We start from the raw sequence: 25,921 nt of genomic DNA on the forward strand, positions 1-25,921 counted from the left end.
GTGCTGACAGATCAGAGCCTGGAGCCTGCTTCAGATTCTGTGTCTCCCTCTCTCTCTGCCCCATCCCCACTTGCACTCTGTTCTCTCTGTCTCTCAAAATGAATAAACGTTAAAATTTTTTTAATAAAAAATAAAATAAAATAAAATAAAATAAAATAAAATAAAATAAAATAAAATAAAATAAAATAAAATGCTACTTGAGGGTAGAATGAGAAGGGACAGAAAGGCAAGGGCATCCTGGGAAGCCTAAGCAAAGTGATAGAACTAAGAAAGTATGTATATATAAGAGCCAACCAGTGCTTCATGCAGTAGACATTTCTAGAGCAACTACTTACTAGGTGTAGGGCACCAAGAAGCCAGAGACAGAAAGAAAAACATTTTGTCCTTGCCCTTGAGAAATAGTTCAGTTTAGCATATCTTAGAAAGTTTTCAGTTAAGAACAATGAGGGATGCTGAACTGAGATGTTGTAATTGTATACTCTGGTGATGGTTTTGGTGATGGTGATGGTAATGCCTATCATTTGCTAAATCCTTCAATGTGCTGTATGCGCTACTAAGAATTTACATGCACTAGTTCCTTCAGGTCTCCTCATGAGATATGATTGGTGTTTTTATTCCTACTTGTCAGCTGAGAAAACAGGCTTAACAAGTCAATTAATTCATTTAATGTTGCCCAGCTGGTAAGTAGCAGAGTAGAGATTTGAACAGGTGTACAGTATTGGATTTCAGAGCCTGTAACTCACTAAGGGGAACAATGGAAGACATTTGAATAGGCAAATGATTGATTTGAGCTGTCCTTCCCAAGAATTCACTTAACCACGGGGGGAATACCGTGATTAAAGAATTCTAGTAGTAAGCAGCCAATGAGGATCTAAATGACGGTAATGGTAATAGGTATGAAAAGGGGAAGGAGGTGAAAGATGTCCTAAAGATAACTAACTTGATTTAGGGGCAAGGAAGAGGGTAAAGTTAAATACCATTCTTTAAGTTTTAGAGTCTATATAACCAGAAAACTCATGGTCCAGGGCAGTGAAATAAAGACCACCAGAGGAAGAATGTCCCTTCTGGTGATGGAGGGGAGCTGGTGTGACTAGTTTAATTTTGTACAAGTTGAACTTGAGATGCCAAGGGGATAATACAGGTGCGAGGAGTCCAGCAGGTGTTCAGAAATACAAAAGTTGATCTTGGAAAAGAGGTGTTTAGATATAGGAGCGTATTCTACCAATGGTACACAGAGGTCAAGGAGGACTGATAAAGGACTTCAAAACCATAGTTTTATTAAGATGGGGAAATCAGAAGCCAGATTTATGAAGTGAAAAGGATAGTAAAAAAAAAAGTGAAGAAGGAAGTAGGCTATGCTAAAAGGAACTGAAGTTAAGGGAAATGAGAGAATGGCTGGTAGACTAAAAGGCTAACAGAAATAAGGGAAGTTTTCTTTGTTTTCTTTAAGAATGAAATGACTTGACTGAAGAACGATGGTAACTTATGGAGTTAAATTTTGTAATCTGTGAGGCTGCACTAACTCAAGGGCATACGTGATGGGTTAGCCAAGTAAGAGATGCCTGGTGACTCCTTGAGAGTCATTCAGACTCTTGTCACCCCCTTTAGATCACCACTTAAATGCCACCTCTCTGCTAAGGCCTTTAGCTTTCCCATAGAAGCTTAAGTTCTCTATCACGTTCTCCTACCACTTTTAGTACATATATGCATGCACCATGGACCAGTGGCTCACAATGATCAGTGTGTTTCACATCACCTGGAGGGCTGGTTAAAACACAGATTTCTGAGGGGCATCTGGGTGGCTCAGTCAGTGAAGCATCCTACTCTTGATTTTGGCTCAGGTCATAATCTTGCGGTTCGTGAGATCAAGTCCTGCATTAGACTCCATGCTGTGAGCGAGGAGACTGCTTGGGATTCTTTCTCTCCTTCTTTCTCTGCCCCCACCTTTTCCCCTTCTCTCAAAATAAATAAATAAGCTTAAAAAACAACAACAACAACAACACAGATTTCTGAGTGCCACTCTCAGCATTTATAATTCTGGGATGGAGCCTGGAAATTTGCTTTGCTTTGCTTCTCAGGTGATGCTGACGCTTCTGGTTTGGGGACCGCACTTGTTATACTACTAAAGAAAACGAAGGACCTATGGGAGGTACACATAAAGGTTTGGGAGTTTGAGTATGGACTAGTATGTCAGACCTAGAAATGTTCTGGAAAATACTCCAGGAATCAGGCATGATTTAAGGGCAGGCAAAAAAGAATGGAATTATTTGCCTGGCTCCATGAAAGAAAAATACTTCTAAGGAGGTAACGACATAATACCTACTGAACACAGAGTTTTCTTAGGAGGGGTCTAGATTTTTTAATTTAGGTGTAGATTTTTAAAAATAAAAAATTAGGGGTGCCTGGGTGGCTCAGTCGGTTGAGCGTCCAACTTGGGCTCAGGTCATGACCTCGCAGTTCATGAGTTCGAGCCACGCATCGCCTCTGTACTGACAGCTCAGAGCCTGGAGCCTGCTTCCGATTCTGTGTCTCCCTCTCTCACTACCCCTGCCCCACTCTCTCACTCTCTTTCAAAAATAAATAAACATTAAAAAAAATTTTTTTAAATAAATAAAAATTAAAATTAAAAATTAAAGTGAAAACCACAGCAGTGACTATAAGTTTATTTTAATCATGAACAACTAAATATTATGTGAGCAAGAAGTGCACAATTGCTGTTTGGGGAGAAATAAGTATAGAGCTGGCATACTATGTTCCATTTAGAATGCTATTTTGTTTTATTCATAACAACTGAGATCATGGGGCTTGGAGATATGCACTAATTCTAAGAGCTGGTTTTATAACTATCATTTTGATTGCTGCATCTAATTATTTCCTTAGGTTTACCTGTCCCTGATGGCTACCATGCAAATCTGACATAAGCAGATATATCAGATCTCTGGATTTGAATGGGTGCAGTTTGCTTTGTACGTCACTAAAGTGTTGGCTGTGGTTGGCAAATGTGCTAAGTTGCACAACCAAAGGTGCAAAATCCTTCCTGACATTTAAAAGATCAATCATTTCAAGTTTCTTTCATTCAGTCAAATGCCCACTAAGCGAACTCATCAATATCAATGACAATCAGCCTAGCATAAGCAAAATAACCAGTAAGTCATAGCCATACTGCATAACACGGACGTAACAGAAGCTTATTATGATCACATGATCAGATGCCACTAGATGAAGAGTGAAATTAGACATATGAGTACATAATGTATCCTTTTAGTTCCAAGCCTATACAACTGCTAATTTCACCATGAAAATTCTCCCACATGATTGAAATTAGGTTTTTGACATTGAAAAGCATAAATATCCCTATTAATGTTATCAACACCAAATTGTTACCTGCTTTAGTCTTTTTTAATTATATGCTGTGAATCTTTATTTAAAACCTAAAAATGTAAAGGCAAGGAAAGAAATTATTGAGGCCTAATGGTATGCAGATAAATTATTCTGGACTAACAGAATAAAAATGAAGTTCATATTTTGAGAACATACTCCTTTTTCAAATAAAAAGCAATTTTAAAAGAAAGATTTAGTTGCCCACCCAGAAAAGAAAAAACAACAACAACAATCCTTTTAAGTCTAAGTGACACCATAAATTCCAAATTGGTATAATAAATAAATATTTTGAGAGAGTTGCAGCGCTTTGTTGGGAAGGAGAAGTGAGTGTCAGATGATCTGATTTCATTTTTACTATGGCTGAGTGGTAGTTTCTGAGTAGCCGAGTACCTGGGAGCTACTCAGAAAAATTACATGAAAGAAAGTAATTGTCAGTCTTTTAGGATATATTTGGTTCAGTGTCGTCAGAAGGTAGTCTGCCCTCTCCCTGGAATCAAGTTGCAAACACTATCCTCAATAGTAATTAGAGCTAAGCGGCAATTACAGGACGTATGATTTGTTCAGACGCACTGCCTGTCGGCTGTTTCCTAGCACCACATTTCACAGAAGCACCAGGTTGAAATGATGGAATTATTTATCTCTCAATGTAATACTTCGTACAGTGCTTGAATGCAGAAGTGAACGTGGACTGTAATCTTAAAAACGAAGGTAAGCATTGCTGGCTGATCAGCATTTACACCTCAGGGAACTTTTTCATGAAGTATGTGACAAAAATGTAAAACAGCTAAAATCAATTTCAGAAAAAGAGAAAAGGATCAGAATTAGAGCAAATAGAATTTGCTAATTTTACAACTCCCCTGCTCAAGATCATCTTGGTTTTCCTGGTTTGTTTTTATTTAAATTGTAATATTGGTTCACTTTGCTATATATAATAAAGATGTGACTGATTTCCCACATCTCCTCTATCCTTTTCTTTTGAAGTTTGTCTCAGAATAGCTGGTAGGTAAAAATGAAATTCATGTTTAATCCAAGTATTTAGAGCCCTCTCTCACTTTTTCCTTCAGGAAATCTGTTTAAGCTGATGATTGTCCCGATTCAAGAATGCACATTCAAACTGACAGAACAGTGGCTAGTAGCCTGTCACTAAATTAGGTGACGTGGGTGATTTGCACTCTTATCCCCATCTTTATGATAAGCGTGTTTCAAGCTTTGAATGTTTCATCTAGTTCAAATCAAAATTCAGTGACTTCAATGTTTACTTAGACCCTTGGGCATAGAAATCTCTCTGGAAACTAGGTAAGTTTAGCTCCTCAAGAGGGAGTATTGTCTGTTATGAGGATGGATGTGGTTTGTATGTCCATAGTAGATGCTTGCAAAATTCTCATTTCTGTTTTAATGTTATTGCTTTAGTCCCCCCCCCAGAAATCCTTTTTTTTCAATTTTGCCATTTTTTTGAATATGAATAAATATTACTGTTAGTAAAGAGCTTATGAAGTCTTGGCAGCAGGTAGATAGATGTTTTATCTCGTAGCCCCCGTAGGATTTCAGGTGGTTGGAAAATATTGAAAGAGCATCAACTTCTTTCATTCTGTCTCATTGGTGAATTAGAGGTGTAAACACTGACGGTTCAGTAGACTCTTGAAAAAATGAGTAGATTGAAGCCTATGAGCCTTCATTTTTCCAAGGTCCTAGAGACTCCGTGATGTTAGACTTCTTAGCAGACACTTGCTCAGTGGAGTTATCACAATTAGGCTAGTATCTGATTTTGGAAGAAAATTGTTTTTCTCGCCCTGGGTCCATGATTGGCTTCAATCTGTATATTTGCTTTGTCATGGAGTCATTTATCTTTAGCACCATTTTCTTCATCAGAAAAATGTGGGATGATCATAAGCCATGTAACAGATTAGATATCTACTTAGTATATTTTAAAGCACCTTGTGCTCTGTAATGAAAAGTTATAGTATTTGTATAACCCAGGACACTGATGACAAATTTCTATACAAATATACCACTAAAATCTAACTTCTTAACTTTCTCTACTTTATCATGGGTATGGCAGATATTATGTGAGTATATATGAAAACAATCCTCAGTTGTTGGAACTGACATGACTATTTGAGACATAACCAGAGATATGACCTTCATCTAATTGGTTTATCTTGTCACAGGGACAAACTTGTCCTGATACCAGTAAAATCTTGCTATTTGTCTTTTGATTTGTAGAAGCAAATATTGAAAACAAAATGAATGCTGCAAAAGAAGGCAAATGACAAAGTTTGAGTGCTTTCTGGTTCCCAGGCAGTATTATGGTGAAAGAGAGAGAGACAGAGACAAGAGACAGACAGGTACATACGCATGCAGAGATAGAAAGACATAGAAACAGAGACATGAGAGGGATGAGAGACGAGAGAGGCAGACAAGACAAACAGGTGAGAGGGAGGGAGACTAGAGAGACAGGGAAGGATAAGAAGGAGAGAGAAAGAGGGTGTTAGAGAAAAAAAAAAGACAGACACAAGTCGATCAAAGTTTGGAAATAGAAATTGTGCAATTTCGGAACTTTGGGTTCTTTTCTACATTTTCTTTAACTGGAAACATGCTTTGTCAAATTAAATACATTGAGCCCTAGGTCTATTACTTTTCCATTTGCGTCCTTTAAAGCAAAGGGAGCTTAAAAGGCTGTTTGAAGTTCAGAAGAGACCAAGAGTCAAAACAAATGTTCGTCTAAAAAAAAAAAACATTTCCATTCCTTTCTTGCTTTATAGAGCAAATCACTGACAAGGAAAATGATGAGTGCTATGATTAAATTCTCTACTTTCCATGTGGCACTTTATTAAAAAATCATTATGTCTTTGACTTTTGGTGTTCTTTGGGGAAGTGAGAATCATTTGAGAAGCCAAATAGAAATTCCATAGAAGAAAAACTGGCACAAAGTCACTATAATGGCACAAGAATAAACATGATACACAGGGACAGGGGGCAATCATTTATGATGAATCACTTCCAATGCAGAAAATCCTTGGCATTCATTAGAGGGCCTTATCTGATGCTGTTTTGCATATCACTACTGCCCCAGAAGCTGCCTGAATGACTGAAGCATGTAGCATCAATTTCTAGGGTGTCAGGACAATGGCAGAGTTCCAAGAAGCCATATCAGGGGTTGGCCATTCCGTTCAATATCCACTAAAGACCCTTTGGAGTGCAAGCCTCCCCTTAGGTCACAGGACTCCATGTTTCTCAGGATAAGGGTGATACCACATTGCCTCCCAGCTGCCCAGCTCCTTTCTTGGAAGGGATTGGATGGCCTGCTTAACTAAGTTGTACCTCCTTATATAGTTTTTGCTCTGTTCTACTTCATTCTCTACAGATTTCTACAATACAGTCAAAGATAAAAGGGAGGAAAATCATTTTAGGAGTGAGATGTTAGGAAATTCCAAATAAGGAATTGGTGCTAATTCTAGTCTCTGTAACATTAAGCCAAACTTAACCACTCTTCCCTCCCTCCTCAAGTCCCCCTCATGTTTTTCCCTAAGTGAACCTCACTATCTCCCTATTGCTTACAGTCTCTGCTTGCTCTATTCCTGGCGTGGCCAGATTAGTCACCCCATACCAGGTTTCCACAGGGATGAAATGGCAGCTTTCACGAGTCCTGGCAGCCACATGGGAGCCATGTCTATGGTTCCTGGATGAAAATGGCTTCTTGGCTGATGGGGGACCAAGAATGGCCTCATCTATGATGGTCACCATGATCATAATCCGCTAGAATTTGTCCTGAATTCTCTACAGTGCATTATAATTATGGTGGCCATAGAATATGTATGCAGAAAGGAAAAAGGGTTATAGCACAGTTGTTACTATCCTGTTTATTCCCAAACTGTGCTTCCTAGGAGCCTATTACTTTTTTCTTTTTTCTTTTTTTTTTTTAACATAGGCAACAGCTTTTGAATAGCTTTGAAATGTTTAGTTAATATTTAAGCTAAGGAAACCTCTTTTCTCTACCAAAGTGGGAGTAGAGAGCACTGGCAGAGCAAATACTAACTCTGTTTCTTTAAATTGAGCAAGCTTCTGGAGAAAAAGTGTCTTTTTAAAGGACCATTAAGTAAATCACTATTCCTTTTCACCCTGTTTGGTTCTTAAATGCAAATAGCCAAGTCACTGAATGCAAGAACTGAAATTTGCTGAAACTAGGAGGCAAAACATTTTGTATCCTGGAGCTAGAATGTATAGCAGCAGCTGGATGGGTTGACCTCCTGAGTTGCTGTATGCAGTGCCTTCAGCCTGGCCCTTTAGTGAGCTGCAGAGGAGAGGCATAAAGACAGACCCAGAGAGGCCTCAATGACCCTGCTGTTTTGATCTGCTCCGATGGAAGGTCAGTTGCCATTGCTTGGAAAAATGTGTCTTTTCAGATAGCATTTTTGTTGCAGTACTGATAGTCCTTCAGTATAAAAATCACCAAAAAATGCATGTGTGCCTCCTGGTATGAAGCTATTTGAATTAGTTATATTGATCCAAACAGTACAGCTGAAAGCATAGTTTTGATGGGGTTTGTTGTTCTCTTTTTTATATCATTGGGAATATTAAAAAAATTGTTTAAAATGAGGTGTTGCAATCAGTCTTCTGCTGTTCTTAAATGTTGCCTCATGGCTGCACTGACTTTTTTCTTTGATTTAGTTTCTTTCATTATTCATATTAATAAAACATTAAAATTAAAATCTCATTGAAAAATGAATACTCCTAAATTTTAGTCAAAATATAAAAAGAAAACAGACCATCTATTTAAATTTTTAAAGAAGATAAAGACTTCAACATATGATTCTTGTACGTCTTTGATTGTATTGACTTAAATATTCGAAACAATGTCTCTGGGCAATGGGAACTCTAAATGTGAGTCTACCGTCAGTCAGGTATCATGCTGGATTAAATTCTCTTAATCATTTATCTCATGTAAAATTAAGGGTAGATTCTTTTTTTTTTTAATGTTTATTTATTTTGTGAGAGCGTAAGTGGGTAAGGGCAGGGAGAGAGATAGAGAGAGAGAGAATCCCAAGCAGGCCCTGCGCTGCCAGTGTAGAGCCCGACATGGGGCTCAAGCCCACAAACCATGAGATCATGGCCTGAGCCAAAATCAAGAGTCGGACACTTAACCAACTGAACCACTCAGGTACCCCAAAGGTAGATTCTTATATTATGTTTAGCTCTAAAATGTTATGAGATATAATTCCTCTAGAAGTATTCAACGGTTTGAGAAAAATGGTTATTGGGAATAAGAGAGTCTGTATTTTTTGAAGGTTTCTAAAATAAGTCATAGTTTAAAAAAATAAAAATAAAATAAAATAAAAGTCTTAGTTCCATGAGGCCATTAGGTCCTTCACATGCTGTAAAGAGAGCAAAAATTTCCTCTGTAACAGAAAAAGGCTTCAGACTTCACGAAAGCATCTTGATGCCATAGACAGGAATCATTGGGCAAATGTAGCACAGGACCATCTCCCTGTCTCTTTTTGCCAGAAAGTTTCGTCAGGCTACAGTGACCTCCCAATCCATGCTCGACCTCAGACAATTTTAGTAAAGCCCTGTCTGGAGATAATTTTGGCTTCTCTAAAGACTTGGTAATTTAGGAACTAAGCTCATGACATTCCCTTTTGATAAGTCAGGTATATTAAAAACTATTTCAAAAAAATGATAAAGCACTTGTCAGAGCCCTGTTTTCCTTTCTTTGAGTTTCCTTTCTTGCATGGTCATGCTTAATAATGTCAGGTTACAGGTGGAAAAACTATAACAAAGCAAAAATATTGTCCATTCAGCTTCAAAGAAGACAATTGATCCTCAAGACTTTTTCTGAAAACCAATTATCTTCTTTACTTAAATTCTGAAATTCTCAGATTTTTCAATTCTACCTCAAAAACGGATGACAGCTATTGAGGTATCCACATGTGTAATCAAATGATATATTGGTACTACAGAGTAAAAAAATCTGACCCTTTCTTTCAACATTTAAATATAAGAAAGTCAGTGCATGGGCAAAATATTCAGATATAAATGAATCCCGACGTGGCTGTAAGTATTCTATCGCCACACATTCAAAAGGCCATCCATTGCATCTTAGTAAAAGATTCATCGTTTTGTGTAAAAGCTGGCATATTACTACTAAACCCAAAGGACATTGTGGCTTAAAATCCATCATGATGTGGCTTCACTGCTGTTTTTTGAGGCAGCACTTCATTATTGCCCATAAACTTCAGTGTGATACTCAGAAGGATTTATTTTTAAATGCAACATTCTGCCAGGATGCCGCTGTTGGACTCTCTGGAGGGAACCCTGAGGTGCCCCAAGGGAGATCCAGGAGCAGAACTGCCAACTGTTAAGATTTTATGGACTCAGAGTTCTAGATACACATTTTTCTCTTTGGCATCGGTAGATTCTGTGTCAGTCTCTTCCATCCACTTAAGAAATTCAGCAAGGAAGCATCAGCATTAAAGGGAAATTTTATTTTCTCACAAATCATTTTGAGCAAAATCAAGCTGGCAGGGGGAAAAAAACATCATATTCATCCTAAAAGTATACAAACCTGACAGCGTTTGAAGATGTTCTTCTTATTGGAGAATTTTGCCTGTATTTGCCAAAATAGTTTACTAAAATTATTATCATTGGACACATTACTTCTAAAAAGTTTCTGGTGAAGTATAACATACAGAAATGTGCACATAAGTGTACGGTTGAATGAATGTACATAAACCACAACATACCTGTGTAACTGGCACCAAGACCAGGTAGAAGACATTTCCAGCACCTTAGAAGCCCGTCTCATGCTCCACCCACCCTTCCTGCAAGGATAGCCCTATCCATACAGTATAGATCAGTTTTGTCTGATTTTGTACTTTGTGTAAATTGGTATTATACAGCATATTGATATGCTTCCTGATTTTAGGGTTTTTTTTTTAACATTATGTTTGCAAGGTCTGTTTGTTGTTGCGTGTAATTATAAGTCATTTGTCTTCATTGCTATATTCCATTATGTGAATGTTTTATTGCATGAAGAACCAAAATTACTTATTTCTACTCTTGATGGGTTAATTAGCTAATTTCCAGTTTGGAGCATTGTAAATAGTATTGCTATGAGCATTCTAGTGCATATTATTTCTGTTAGGTAAATACCTAAGGCTGGACTTGCTGAGTCATAGGGTATGTATATATTCAGTTTTAGTAGATATTGCTGGTTATCCAAAGTGGTCGTAATCATTGACACCAGAGGGGAGGAGGTTGGGGGGATGGGCTAAATAGGTGATAGGGAATAAGAAGGGCACTTGTTGTGATGAGCACTGGGTAATGTATGGAAGTGGTGAATCACTATATTGTACACCTGAAACTCTATTACTCTGTATGCTAACTGGAATTTAAATGAAAACTGAAAAAAAAAGTCCTAGTTGCTCCATATCCTTGTCAGCACTTGATAATCTCAATCTTTCTTCATTGTAGCCATTCTTGTGGGTATGTAGTGATATCTCATTGAAGTTTTCATTTGCATATCCCTAATGACTAATGAAGTTAAGCACTTTTTCATATTTACCGGCCATTTTAGTATATATTTTTGTGAAGTGTCTATTCTTCTACCCATGTTTTCTGTCATGTTTTCATTTTCTTATTGATCTATAGGAGTTCTTTATTCTAGATTAAAGTCCTTTGTCAAAATCTCTATTTTATTATTATCTCCCACTCTGTGGATTACCTTTTCATTTCCTTGATATGTCATATTCCCACAGATTTATTCTTCATAGAGTATATTGTCAATTTTTTTCTTTTATGATTAACACCTTTTGTTTCCTATTTAAGAAATCTTTGCTTACTCCAAGGTCATAAAGATGTTCTGCTTTTCTCTTTCCTATTCGATCTTTTAAGCCAGAAATGCTAAGAATATCTTGAATGCTTAAGAAAGTTTTGAATTGTAATACATTTGGTTTTCTCCATGTTTTTTGCTTATGCGGTTCACTCTACCATTCTACCACATTCACCTCTCAAAATACGCATCGTTCCTCGAGACTTAAGAGATAGCTCATCTATGAAAACATTTATGAACCCAACTGCTAAACAGATGTAATTTCTTTCTTTCTTGAACCCCTGTAGCATTTTGTTGATAATTTGTGATCCCTGACATATCCTGCCTTTTATAACTATTGAACTTAAGTATTTATTCTCCCGGGATATGGTGTAACGTGAGAGGAGTAGGAATAGTTCATAACTCCAGTAACCAAAGCTTGGTATGTGTCAGGCACAGCATTAAGCATTTTTCTTAGAAAAGTACTACCAGTCCTATGCCGTAGGTACTCTTATTTTCCCCAATTTATACAAAAGAAAATAGAGGTTGTCCACATTTGCACAAGAAAGTAGTAGACCTGAACTCCTGAACTGGTACATTTCACTTGCGTAGAACAGCATTGCCTGAAGGACATGCCAAGCATTAATGGTTCCAGAATCTCTGTGGGGGTGGGGGCAGGGGGGGGGAAGAATTGGTTCATGCTCAAGAAATTGAGAGTAGAAATTATACCTGCCTCGACATTCATAGTGCCTGTTACTATATTGTAAGCTGCAAGATGTCTTGCAAAAAAGAATCACTTTAAACTTTGTTGAAGCCAGCATTTTTTAAATGTATTTGAGGACAGAATCTTTTTCACTTAACAACTTTACATATAACCCACTTTATGGAATGATGACATGGGCTTTAGAGTCAGTCAAACAAGAACTGAAACTGAGGCCTTACTACCTACCGCATACTAGGTGATCTCAGTCTCTTTAAGCCTCACCCTTCTCATCTGTAAAACGGGATAATAATACAAGCCTCATGGAATTGTATTATAATTTAATAAAATAAGAAGCACAAATCACTTAGCCATATATAAAGTAAAATCTCATTAAATGGTAGTAGTGGTTTATCTTCTCCAAAAAGTAAAATAAATTCTGTCTGATTCAGTTTATATAGTCCCTGCAGCTGTTAGCACTATGGCTTTACAGTTGTTCATCCATAGTATTTATGAAATTAAATAATACTATTACTTAGGGAAGGTTATTTTTAGATATATATATTCTAGAAGCATTTCCTATAGAGTATTAAAGAAATCATATATTTTAGTTACCAGTATCGATCACTACATTAGGATCAAATAAAAGTTTCAACTAACTCCCAGCTTCAAAGAAGATTGAACATTTTAAATATCTTAATTCAATGGTAAAATGCTGTCTGCAGCTGGAGCATGTGCCAATATAACTGAAGTGTTTTCAAGTGTGTAATTTGGTGACCATAGCGCAGTAGTAAAGAACAAAATTCAGTAGTCAAATTTCCTGGATTTTCATATTGCCTTCTCCATGTACAAAACACTTGTGGTTGAGCTTATCTTCTTTGTGACTCAGTTTCTCATCTGTAAAATGGGGCTAGTAATAATACCTTGTTTATTAGGTTATTGTGAACACATATGTATAATTTACACATATACTCTTTTTTTTTAAGTCATTTGTTTCGAGAGAGCACACCCGTGCAAGAGCATGGGAAGAGCAGAGAGAGAGAGGGCAAGAGAGATTCCCAAACAGACTCTGCAATGTCAGGTCAGAGCCCAATGCAGAGCTCGATCCCACGAACCGTGAGATCAACATATACTCTTAATATATACAGAAATCAGTATATAATATATAATAATGTATAAAGATGTAAGTGACATAAACATATAATTTAATATACCTAAATGAGTATATATGGATATACACATACAGATATGTATATATATTCTTATGTGTGTCTACGTATGTACATACATATGTAATGTGCTTAGAATGGTGCCTGGCACACAGTATGCACTATAAAAATGTTATCTCTCAGTTTTTATGTGGCCTTTTCAGAAACAAACCCTTTTCAGTCACATAGCCTATTCACATAGCCACCTCCTTATGACTACAGTAGATCTGATACCTTAGTTTTCCTCACATGACAGACTGATGAAAGAAAGGAAATGGTGAGAGAGAGACCACAGGAGATGCTGGTTGGTGATTGTTCTGGTAAGAGGGAAGGTTACTCACTGAAGCTGAGAAAGCAATAAAAAGAGAAAACTGAGTTTGGTAGAACTTGAAACACCACTCATTTTAATTTCTTTAAAGACGTCTTTGGGGGGGAAAAAGATATCTTTGGGAGTTCTATAATTGGCATTGCCTCTACCTAATAGACTTTTATAATATGCTAAGCTTTTTATTTTAGTACTCAATAAAGCAGACATACATAATGGCATAAGAAGAAACTACTTCTGCAGGATATAGAATATAGATTTGACCTCATTCTGTAAATGCTTCTTCACACAGTTTTTCTGTGACTTTGGAGTTTTCTCCTTCTAACGCTGAGGTGTTTTCGTTTGCTCGTGTTATGGTACATAGGGAAGAACCACTAGAAAGCCTCACAGCTATCACCTAAACCTTCAAGGTAGTATTTCTAAACGTGAAAGATCACAGCAATAATGTCAAGTGTTGCCTAACTCTCAAATGAGGTGTTGTTGTGATGAATTACGATATAATCCGTTGACATAATAAAGCACCTATTATGTTACAGAGGCAGTTGGCTGTAATAATAGTTTTATGATCATAGTGGTGAGTTGTCTTTCTCATATTATTGGTTTCATAGTTATAGATGAAAACAACTTGGAATTTACAGTGAAAATGAAATTGGGGGGAGAGGCTTAATTGCATTCATAGGGGGAGTATATGAACATGTGGAATTTCCACGGTGAGAGTGGTGACTGTTACATCTTTGGGGTATACATGCTGGTGTGTGTGTGTGTATTTCATTTTAGGTCAGGGAGTCTGATCAATATATATACAGCAAGTGATATAAAATCTTTATTGTCAAACAAGGTAGAGCCCTATTATGACTTAATTCATTATGATATATACCAGATTATATCCTAGGCTTTGAAATAAAGCTACATATAGGAGGTATCTTACATAATATTGCCAAATCATACAAAAGACAAAGGTTGGTCCTGTCCCCTGGGCAGAGCAATGTAAAGGATTTTTATGCTGAAATCCATGCTCATCCCTTGTATTTCCAACCCTCTTTTTTTTTTTTTTTTTTCCTCAGCAAATTGAAGAGAAATTAAGCATTTTCTTGCAGGATACAATGTATTTTGGCCACATTTCTGCTTGTATCTCCCACTAACTTTTGGGCATCCTAGGGTGAGGAGAAATGCTTCCCAGCCTCAGAACAGTAGTAAAATCGGGAATAAGGTGACAGAGGGATTAAAACCTAACCCAGCCTGTGCAAAAAAGTGCACTTTATCCCCATTCATCTCCCACTTGCAAAAACTTCCTCTGAAGCCGTGGGTCTTGGTGAAGCAATCTGAAAAAGCAGGTCTTAAAAGTGAAAACAGCAAGGTTGAGGTGAAGGGAATTGATGAAAGCAGTTTGTATTTATTCAGGAGATCTACCAGTGCTTTAAAACAATCTGTGTTTAACATGGCAAATTGTCTGTCATTAAAATGCTAATGAATGGTAAACAGCTGGTAAATTTTTATGCTAATGAATGGTGGCTGCGAAGTAGTTCTCAAGCCTTGTCTTTATTAGCATAGATATTTGATTGGGTAAAGGGGATCATTGCGCATTCTGACCTTTGTTGATGGAGCAATCTGTTTGTCAGGTTCTGTGTTGCATTACATTTGAGTTGAGTTTGTTAGTACAAAATGACTTTTGCCAGGCCCTCTGATACCGTGTGCTGCTGGTGTTATCAGAGTGTTACCATTATGGGCTTAAGGAAAAAACTTTGCTTTTTGGTGAGTGGGGGAGACCCATGATGGCAAAATAATTCATCCGTTCATCAGGCAGCTTGAAGTAGAATAGTTCTGCATACTTTCTAGACTTTAGGCTTTTGACAATTATAATAATTGTGAGTTGTAAAAGGCCATTGTTCTAAAATAAGAAATATCTCTTTTTTTCAATTTAACTACAGTTTTAAAGCAAAGCTTTTAAAATAAATATTTTAATAAGTGCTTCTGCAGCATTTGAAATACTGACATAATATATCATCTTGGATCTATAAGCTCTGAAGTTAGCAGTGACTGTAACGTCACCTAATTAGAAGAAAAAGTATAATTAAATACAGGGTGGTCATGTGAATGCCAGGCTGAGATCAGAGTATTTACTTTAACATCTGAAAAACAACATTACTGTTTGATCTATACTTTTGGTTGATTCTATTTTTGCTGAGTCCTACTCTACATTCCCTAATGGATGAGGCTGACCTGAAGACTTGCCATTACAGATAAATGCTTCAGACGCCTTTTTCTTTTTTTCTGCTTTTAGGATCAATGTAAATAAGGCATGATAGTCCATTAAACACTATTACTAATAATGTTCTGGAATGATTTGAAATATAATGCAGAGTTTACTAAGAAAATCCATTATCCAAAAATATATCATTGAAATAGAAATTTTAATTATTCTGGAACACTGTGTGAGGACGTTGGTAGAAGTTTTAATAGTTGGAGCATTTCCCCATACTGTTTATTTCTCCTTTAAGTCAGTAGGAGATTTTTGGCATATGATTATTTGTGGTCCTATATAGACATGCTGGGAGAAATTGGAACCCTCATACACTGCTTGTGGTACTATAAAATGGCTCAGGCATTTTGGAAAACAGTCTGAACATTCTCAAAACATTAAACCATATGATTACCATATGACCCAATAATCCCCAATTCTACTCTTGCGTATATAGCAAAGAGAACTAAAAATGCATCTCCACACAAAAACTTACAGACAAATGTTCATAGCAGCATTACTCAGAATATCCAAAAAGTGGAAACAACCCAAATGCCCATCAACTGATGAATGAATAAGGAAAAAGTGAGTCTATTTCAATGGAATATTTCACAGCCTTAAAAAGGAATGAAATCTCATACATGCTACAACATGGATGTGCCTTGAAAACATTATGCCAAGTGAAAGAAGCTTGTCACAAAGGAACTCATATTGTATGACTTCATTTAAATGAAATGTCCATAATAGACAAACCTAGAAACAGAATGGAGTAGTGGTTGCCAGGAACTGGGCGTGTTGAGAGGAAGTGTGGAATGACTGCTAATGGGTATGGAGTTTCTTCTAGGGATTGTGAAAATGTTCTAAAATTGATTGTGGTGATGTGCACCGCTCTGCAGAAATGCTAAAAACCATTGAATTGTATACATTAAGTGGGAGAATTGTCCAGTATGTGAATTACATCTCGATAAAGTTATATTTAAAAAAAAAAAAGGCACATCTGAGCCTGTGTCTCAGAGAGCCACCTGCATCAGCAGCTACTCACCTACAGTATGTGGAGGCTTCAGAAGAATGCTTGTTACTGGAGAGGAGTGCTTTAAATCTCCCACACATGGTGTAGCCCAGATTCCTAAAGAGATGACAGCTAATTTAATTGTTAAAAAAAAGGGGGGGGGGGTTAGTGGCTACAATAACACAAAGCTCATTAGAAATAAAAGTGGAGACAAATACTTGAGTTCCTGTCCCAACTTCTCCCCGTCCCCCAATACCATGCCCCACCCAGGCAGTAATCACTCCTTTTGGGTTCCCTAACTATCCAATGTCTAGACTACTTATTGCCCTCACAGCAAGGGCAAGCTTCACTTTGGTTTTTTTAGAGATAAAATTGTTTGAGTCATAATTTTCTTGGGAGCAGTCACTATGAGTCCGAGGTTTTTTGTTCCCCTTGTAAAAACCCTATAATTATCTTTGATGTGCATAAAGCATGCCTACTAGCTGTTCAATAACTGACTAGTAAAGAGCATCTGCTGCAAGAACCTCATCCCCTCCTCTCTCCTACATTTTTGACTACTCAGCGACAATGGTTGAACCCACAGGATGATCTCATTCTGCCTCACCTGCCAGCAGGATCTGTGTAGTTTGTATCTCTGAGCAGCCCTTGGCCCCTGCCGTAGGGAAGTATTCTGCATCACTGTCTCACATAATGAACAAGAAGACCCCTTTTAACTGTATTCTCTCCTCCTGTGCCATTTGCTTACTTTCAGCATAACTCTCTTGCTCTGGGGTTGCAGCTCAGCAGTCCTCTTTTTGCATGGTTGGTTGGGGGTAGATGGATAGGAGGAAGATTGAATTCATTTTTGTTTTGTTCTTGGCAGGCAGTACATGCCACACTGCTACACTTCCTGCTCTTGTGCGCACACCTACCCTGATGATGCAGCCTTCACTGGATATCAAACCATTTCCACTGTCTTTTCCAGTGGACAGTAGTTCTGCTGTGGGGCTCTTTCCAAATTTTAACACAGTGAGTAAATGCATTTTTATTTTATTTGTGTCCTCCTCAATCTCTTTCATTCCAGTTGTGAATAGGCAATAGATATAGCCTGTTTCCAAAGTGTGTAAGTTTAGACCATATATTGGTTACACTGACCAGCTATGTTGCGCAAGATACTCCTTCTCCCGTAGGGGTTAGTCCAAACAATAGCCAGCATATTTCTTTTACAAATATTCCCACAAGTGACTTTTCATCTATGGCTTTGAGCAGTTTTGACAGACTTCGGTGGCTTGAGAACCTTATTATTTCTGGGATACTATTCACATGCTCAAGAACACAATTTAGAGATACCAAGCCACATTGATTTTTCCCTACTACTAGAAAGAAAGGAAATGCTTTAACTGCCTAGATACATTTTTATTTGGGACATATTTTAGATCTTAACAAACAGAATTTTTATTGGAAAACTACTGTGGATTATGTGAATGTGACTCTATTTTTTAAAAAGTACTTTAAAGCTACATATTAATTGTCTGCATGATACTTTGACATTCCCTTTAAAACATACAATAAAGATTAGTGAATTACCTACAATTACTAATGTTCTTCATTCAGGTCAGCTGACTGTTTATCTGAATGAAAGACATTTTGTAGGCATGCCAAGTGGAACATGACACCTTTCAACAATAGAATTCAGCATAAAATCAGTCCACAGCCAAATGCTAAACTTGTAGGAAGAGAAAAGGTTAAACAGTTCAGGTGATTGTATGAATTGTTTGTTTAGTCAATAAATGCAGTCATTTGGGACCTGATGGTCTACATGAATTATACAGCATTATAGAAGCTGCCATAATCAAGAAAAAGAATTGCATTATCAACACCACCAGACAGTGAGCATTTGAAGTATTGCCAAGTGTTTCCTTTTGCAAACTTATCTTCTGTATGAAGTGAGACAGAAAGAAGATTTTTCCTCAAGGCTTGTAAATAAATCTGCTGATGGGCCTTCTGTCATGGCTTAGTGTCGTAAGGTAATTAGGGGGTAGGGGATCAGCCTTCTTTTTAAGGAGCACTGGCTGTGACTTAGCGAATAAACAGTTGAAGTGAATGTTCACGTCTGTTTGGGTTTTTCAAAGACAAGTCAAACAGTTTAAAAAAAAGAAGAAGAAGAAGAAGAAGGCATAAACAGGTGAGCATCATTTCTAGCGCAGTGGAGCAGTTCAGTGAGAGAAATCAGGCCTGCCCTGACCACTTTAATCCATCAGGAGTAACCACCCAAAACACCACATCGTGCCATTTCAAACAACTTGAACTCAAGCATGCCTGTTGTATCGTCTACTGAAACATGGGTGATACATTCCAAGCATAACTGAATTAAACTATACTTCTTAAAACACTTACTAGGTGTTTTTATTTTGATTAATGTGCATTTAGAAGACAGCATTTGTAGCCACTGCAGAAGTCCAGCCACTGTCAGGCAGGCACTGATCATGTGGGTAGGGTAGGCCTGAATGGTTCCTACTGCAGCTCATTTTTTTTTAACACAAATAATACATGGATACTTATTTCAAAGATTCAAATAAAACAGTAACATTCAAAGCAAAATGTGTAAGTCAGCATTCTCTGCCCTGTGTATATGTTTACTCCCTTTGCTAGAGGAAAGCACCCTCATAGGCATCCTTGTCTTCCCCTTCTAGAAGTGTGTTATGTACATACTTAATAGGAACCCAATCACAGTTGTCTTTCTACAACTGTGATGGAATGATCGGCACTATTCTCTAAGTTACTTTTTTCAACTATCAAAATGTCTTACGTATACTTCTGCATTCTTAAGGGCTATAAAAAATGGAAAGAATGTCTTCATAATTTTAAGGTAAAAATACAGTTTCATAATGGTTTACTAATGTTGTGTAGGGCTGATAGACATACTAACTTGCCTTTTTGTTTGTTCCATATAGCAATTAACATTACGAAATCTTTGAGAAAACCCAAAGCATAATTCTTTTTTTATAAAATTTTTTAATGTTTATTTATTTTTGAGAGGGACAGAGTGTGAGTGGGGGAGGGGCAGAGAGAGAGGAAGACAGAATTCAAAGCAGGCTCCAGACTCCGAGCTGTCAGCACAGAGCCTGACGCGGGGCTCGAACCCACAAGCATTGAGATCATGACTTGAGCTGAAGTCAGACGCTTAACTGACAGAGCCACCCAGACACCCCAAGCGTAATTCTAATAGGAGCTCACTTTTTTTTTTCTTGAAAGAAAATAAACTAGTAATTTTCAAATGGAAATACTTTTGGTTATGATGAAGAATATAGCAAAGAACTACATGAAATAATCATTTTACTCTCTGTATTATATTACATCCAATGCATTTGGTGGGCAGTGAGTACTTCTGGTAGGATATTAAAAATTAAGTCACTGCAAGTGCGACCCTCTATCATCTGGTAAATAATTTATAGGATCATTGGACTACCTATGATTTTTCATTGAGTTACAGCTTCAATTACTCTACTCTTTTCCCTATAGACTATTCCATCCCAGTGTCTAACTCACCTCATAAATTTCCTAGGACAGTTTCATAAAAGTCATTGTCCACATTTTCCTAGGAAACATTTTTGTATCACTAATAGTAATTATACTAGATCATTGTATATTTGTGAGGTTTTCTATCCTTCAAAGAACTCAGGCCTTAGAACATTTTAGTAGACCATGATTATGATTCAGTTCCTATTGTCTAGAGGAGAGAGAGTTAGTAATGGAAGAACTGAGACTTGAATTAGAATCTCCTAACTTCAAAACTCATATTCCGGCTTGTCCGCGTCTTTGGATCTTTCGGTCCATGTTACCTCCCACATCATTCAGTGTGAACAAAGCTCAATCAGAAATCTTTTGTGCTCTTTTCTGGAAGCATGGTAGCCAATTTTCAGCGGAATCATTACATAGAAAGAGGAAAGAATTTTTTGAATGTGTAAAAAACAGAATATATTTTAAAAAGTTGTAATTTCTTGTTAGCAAATTTTAAAAACCTATTCCATTCAGTAGTCCACTTGTTCTTTGAAAGGCAAGGTGAATGCTATTATAATCACTTTCTTTTTAACCAAAGATAGTATTAGTAACTATAAGAAATATATTTTAACTCGTAATTATTATCAGAAGAATATAAACACTGTACTCTCATACCATAGCTCAAAGTTTTAGAATTTTGAAGTTCTGCTGTCTTCTTTAAGCAGAATTTTAAAAATGCATATAAAGTAATGGTTTCCTCCTGTTTTTGTAGGGGAGTATGATAATGTTGCATGAGAATTATAGCAAGAATGAAATGGGATTGTCATATTCCAAAATGGGATATTTGCCTGTTGTATATTAAATGGTACACAATGAAGAGACATGCTTCACAACATTCATTTAGTGGCTGTCTTACCATCTACCCCACGACTGACAAAATCTCTCTCAGTGTTTACATGTGAAGAATAAGCAAATAATTCAAGACACTGTCCAAACGGAGCTATGGAGAGACATGCTAGGAAAGGCAGAGTGTAGATCACTGATACTTTCTGATGGGCTGCATGTCAAGGATGCAGGTCTGGAGAACAATGATGTTAACTCTGCACTTCAGCAGTTTTACTTTACAGGGGGGCTGTTTTGAGTCACTTACAGGTAAAAGGCTCTGTAAACCACAACAGCAATGTTTAAAGATCTCAACCTTTATATCTAAAGCCTAATGGGCTTCTTTGCCTAGCTACCTATTAATGCTCACTTCCACCACTGCCCCACCTTCAACCATTTGTCGTTCAGGGCCGACTTAGATATCACCTCCCTCACAGGAAGTTTTCTGTGATCTGCGAGTCTGCAGTAAGTGCTATCCTCTGTATTTCCAGGGTACCCCCAGATTACCTCCACTATAGCAGTTGTCACACTATAGTCTAATTAATTACCCAATTATCTATATTAACTAGAATGTCAGATCCTTGAGGACAGGGCCTATGGTATGTTCATTGCTGGATGCCTGGTATCTGGCTCGAGAGCTCAGTAAAACTTTTCTGAAGGGAAGGAAAAAAGGAGGGAGGAAAGGGGCCCAGTTTTTTGCTTCTCAATGCACATGCTCCCCTACCCAGCAAAGGAAATACCAACATTTCTGAGCCGTATCTACGCATGAGGTATTAAGTCTAAGTGTTCACTTTCATTTGTATTTCTCTGGGAACTGTCATCCTTTTTTTAACTTGAGGGCAATAATTAGTTACAAATTTTTCTGCAGCTCTAGTTCTGGCTTCCTCTGTGTGGATGGTATGGAAGCTTTGCAAGTATCTACTACATTTCTTGTCCTGGGTCCTACTCTTAAGAGCAGTTAGTTTAAAAAGAAAATTATTCATTACTGGGTTTTATTGAAAACATAATATATGCACTAACGAGCACTGGATTTGATGAAGAGGATAAACAAAATAAGTAAAACAAAAATTCCCTAGTGTGCAAGAAACTTCTAAGAAATAGAATAAAAAAGACTAGAAAAGGAAAGATAACAAAAACCAAGAAATATAGGCAAAGTAAAAATAGTTACTGAACTTTACAGTATTATAGAAGAGCCAGAAAGAATGATTTGTTTTGTATCCCAGTAGAGCTATTTTCATTATTTTATTTTTCACTTTGATTAAATTTGTCAAATGCCTCATGGTCGTCCTTTAGTTACTGTACATAATGTTTTGGTAGCTACCAAAATATATTCAATTATTTCTATTAGAATTGGAATTTCTCATTTCCTTTACTGTGGATCCAATTGTTATCTTCATTCAATCCAGATAATACCTGGTATTTAATATATGGTGTTTAACAAGCAGGTAATACACGATGTTTAATTCTCCATAAGAAGAGGCTGCTTCAGAATTGAAATAAATTGCATATTTAACAGGATGGATAGTATCAACTTATTATGATAAAGTAAGTCCATTAAGAAGCCAGGTCCACACACATACTGCCATGGACTGAGTGTTTGTGTCCTCCTCCCCAAATACGTATTTTGAAGCCCTAACACCTGCAGATGGTATTTAGAGATGGGGTTTTTGAGAGGTTAGGGTTAGATGATCATGAGGGTGAGGCCCTCATAATGGGATTAGTGCACTTATAAGAAGAGACCACAGAGAGCTTTCCCTCTCTCTACCATGTGAAGACATAGTGAGATAGCAGCCGTCTGCAGCCAGGAAGAGAGCTCTCACCAGGACCTGAAGATGCTGGTGCCCTGATCTCAGACTTCCAGTCTCCACAATTGTGATAAAATATATTTCTGTTGTTTAAGCCACCCACTCTATGGTATTTTGTTATGGTAGCACAAGCAGTCTACGACATATATGCAACTTATATATTGTATGTGATGATAATAGGTCAAGTTCCTTTTTAACAGCCACATACTGGATACATACACAGATGTATTTGTGTGACTCTCCATAGCTATAGATATAATCACAAGCCACCTCAAGACCACAGTCACCTATCAATTTCTCTGCTGATTGGCAGGTATTTTCCATGTCTACTATTTCAGATGTCTTTTTGAGTCCTGCCTTGTTTTTGCAACTGCTCTAGGAAAGCATGAGCACAATAGCATCACAGATGCTTTATTGCAAGAGGCTCAACAATCTTATTTTTGTGAAAAATAATCTGATTTTTCCTACATACCTTGAAATTATTTTTTCCTGACACATTAACAAATTTGTGGAACAGAATAAAGATGATTTCTAAGCATACAGTCCCAAATCACTGTATGCCTCTGAATCACCCATGCCAATCTGTGAAATGATCTATATATCTACTGTTTGTCATTCTAAACCCTTGAGATTCTAGGCCATCCACAGTTTGGTAATCTCAATGAATATTTAAATTTTTTTTTCTTGGGACGTGTGGGTGGCTTAGTTGGTTAAGCATCAGACTTTGGCTCAGGTCATGATCTCACAGCTCGTGGGTTAGAGGCCCATGTTGGTATCTGCATGGACAGCTCAGAGCCTGGAACCTGATTCAAATTCTATGTCTCCCTCTTTCTCTTCCCCTTCCCTACTTGTGTTTTCTTTCTTTCAAAAATAAATGAACTTTAAAATTAAAAAAAAAGCTCTAAAATTTTTCTTTCTTGTACCAGAAATAATAATATATTTATCAAGGAGGTACAAAATAAAGAAATTGGGAATCAAAATCACATTTATTTTGCTATTAATTCATGCCATGTTTCTCATGATGTTTTACTGTAAGAAAACCTGAAGTAAGCCAAAACATTTAATTTTTAAATCTATCTTTAATACTTTTACTATCTAATGAAGTCTTGATTTAAACATTTGGATACATACTTTTTTATCTGATTTTTTTTCATTTAATTTAAACAAAATATTTTATCTCTGCTAATGTAACCAACTGTGAGGTTTTTTTTTGTTTTTTTTGTTTTTTGGTTTTTTTTGTTTTTTTTTTTTTTTTTTTTTTTGCCATTTAAGCCTTCTTTTTTACTCTAGTAATGCTTTGCTCTCATTAAAAAGTTATATATTCCCTATTTCCTGGGATGTTAGTATGTCCAGCTACTCGAAATGATACATTTGTCCAAATAAAAAATAGAATGAAATAGAGATAAAATAAATAAAATAAAATGGATAAGAAAATAAATAAAATAAAAAAGAGAATATGGTTGAATTTTTATTTTCATGATATGCTTAAAATATATTGAAGGATCCTATTCTTCTATATGTTCTAGTGAAATGTATATTAGAATATGCCAAGTTGAAATTTTCCATGGTTACTGAAATTTACTTAAAGAGGGGGGAGGGTGAAGGCCTGTTGCTGGACTTAGAAAAGTGAATAGCAACACCCTAGATCATTTGAAAAAAAAATGTTTATAGGAAATCTTTGAAATGTCGTATAAAACTAACAAAGATTTTGTACAAATATTTAGGCATAAATTCCTGCCTGGAAATTTTTACAACTCTATTCAATATGACAGAGAAAAATTATGTAAACATGACCTGGGAGGAAAAAAACTACATCGTGACCATCTATCTATACTATTGTCTCCCTCTTCAAACTACAAACATATCTTTTAAAAATTTAAGTCATGTCCTTTGCCCTATTCAAAGGGTCAAGATTTACCTATTAAAGACTTTGTGTTCAAAGCTCCCTTTACTCACTGTTGAAACCTCTTTAGAATATGTAGATATTATTTATACGGTATGTATACATGTATGTTTATATAACGTATGGTCATATGTCTTCTCTCTCCCTAAATAAATTATTTGTCTGTGGCATCTAGGAAAAGGCATTCATTCACAACCACTCACTAAATGTCTATGCATGCCAGTCATTGTGCTAAGAAAGAATTACAATGAATAAGACAGAAGCTGCTCACTGTCTGATAGACATTACTTCTTCCTCTTGTAAAATTCACCATAACATAATAGAGGATATTGTTGATAGTCAATAGTCAATTCAGTTGATTAAGCTGCCAAGAAACATTAGATTAAGACCTTGATGGGCTCTTATGCAGTAAGGGAACACAAGGTTTCAGAAGCCTGTGAAAAGAGGCATCTATAGTCCCACCACGCTATGTCCTCTCACATGTCCCTTTCATTATCCCAGTCTCAACCTCACATGGCTCTGGGACCTCATCTTCAGTGCTAGGGTTTCAAGGATTATGTGTACTTGGAGGGCACATCAGCTTTTCTGGCAAGACAGGTCTTCAGTCTTGGCGCTGTCCCAGCACAGCATTTTTCAAGAGTAGAGTCAACTTGGAAAAAGTGTCTATGTCAGGCCATCTTCTTAAAATAATTTATCTTATTCTTAACAAATTTCCAGTTAATTAAAAGGAGAAGAAACCAACAACAACCTTGTTCTTAGCTTCTCTCAGTGACCAAGTCTTTAAGTGCCAATGATAAAGTAGAGGAGCTTAATAAATATAAAAAAGTAGCAAAATATTATTGTACCAAACATTCCCTTCAGCCCAAAATGTTATTTCCAAATTGGTTGCTCTATAAACATTCATTGATGGTGGTGTTTTCTGGAAAACTTTTATCAAAAATTTGGGAATCCATCCAATAGCCAACAGACTGGGCTTTTTCTTTTTCTTTTTCTTTTTCCTTCCCCCCCCCCCCCCCTTCCATCTAGATTCTTGTATTCAGAATTAGGTCTTAAAACTCTTTGGGGGAAGGAAAAACATGTTTTGGAATATTCCAATCCCTTTACTTTTAGAACTGTCATTGAGGGTGCTAAAGATGAATTGGAGTGCTATTTAGCAATCTGTGAAGTTTCAACATCTTTGCG

At 36.8% G+C, this 25,921-nt stretch overlaps 1 protein-coding gene across 6 annotated transcripts in view; it reads left to right on the forward strand.

Annotated features, from left to right (window-relative positions):
• ZNF385B (zinc finger protein 385B) overlaps nucleotides 1–25,921 on the forward strand; it is a 317,841-nt gene that overhangs the window by 213,779 nt on the left and 78,141 nt on the right. For 5 of the 6 annotated variants that reach the window (XM_049615419.1, XM_049615421.1, XM_049615420.1 and 2 more), the window contains one exon: nucleotides 17,532–17,677. In XM_049615419.1, the coding sequence (XP_049471376.1) occupies nucleotides 17,532–17,677 (146 nt within the window). Of the gene's footprint in view, nucleotides 1–3,772; nucleotides 4,090–17,531; nucleotides 17,678–25,921 lie in introns of those variants that run through there. The other variant, XM_049615422.1, reaches the window with a different exon arrangement.

Source organism: Panthera uncia (assembly GCF_023721935.1).
Source record: "Panthera uncia isolate 11264 chromosome C1 unlocalized genomic scaffold, Puncia_PCG_1.0 HiC_scaffold_3, whole genome shotgun sequence".
Lineage (NCBI taxonomy): Eukaryota > Metazoa > Chordata > Mammalia > Carnivora > Felidae > Panthera > Panthera uncia.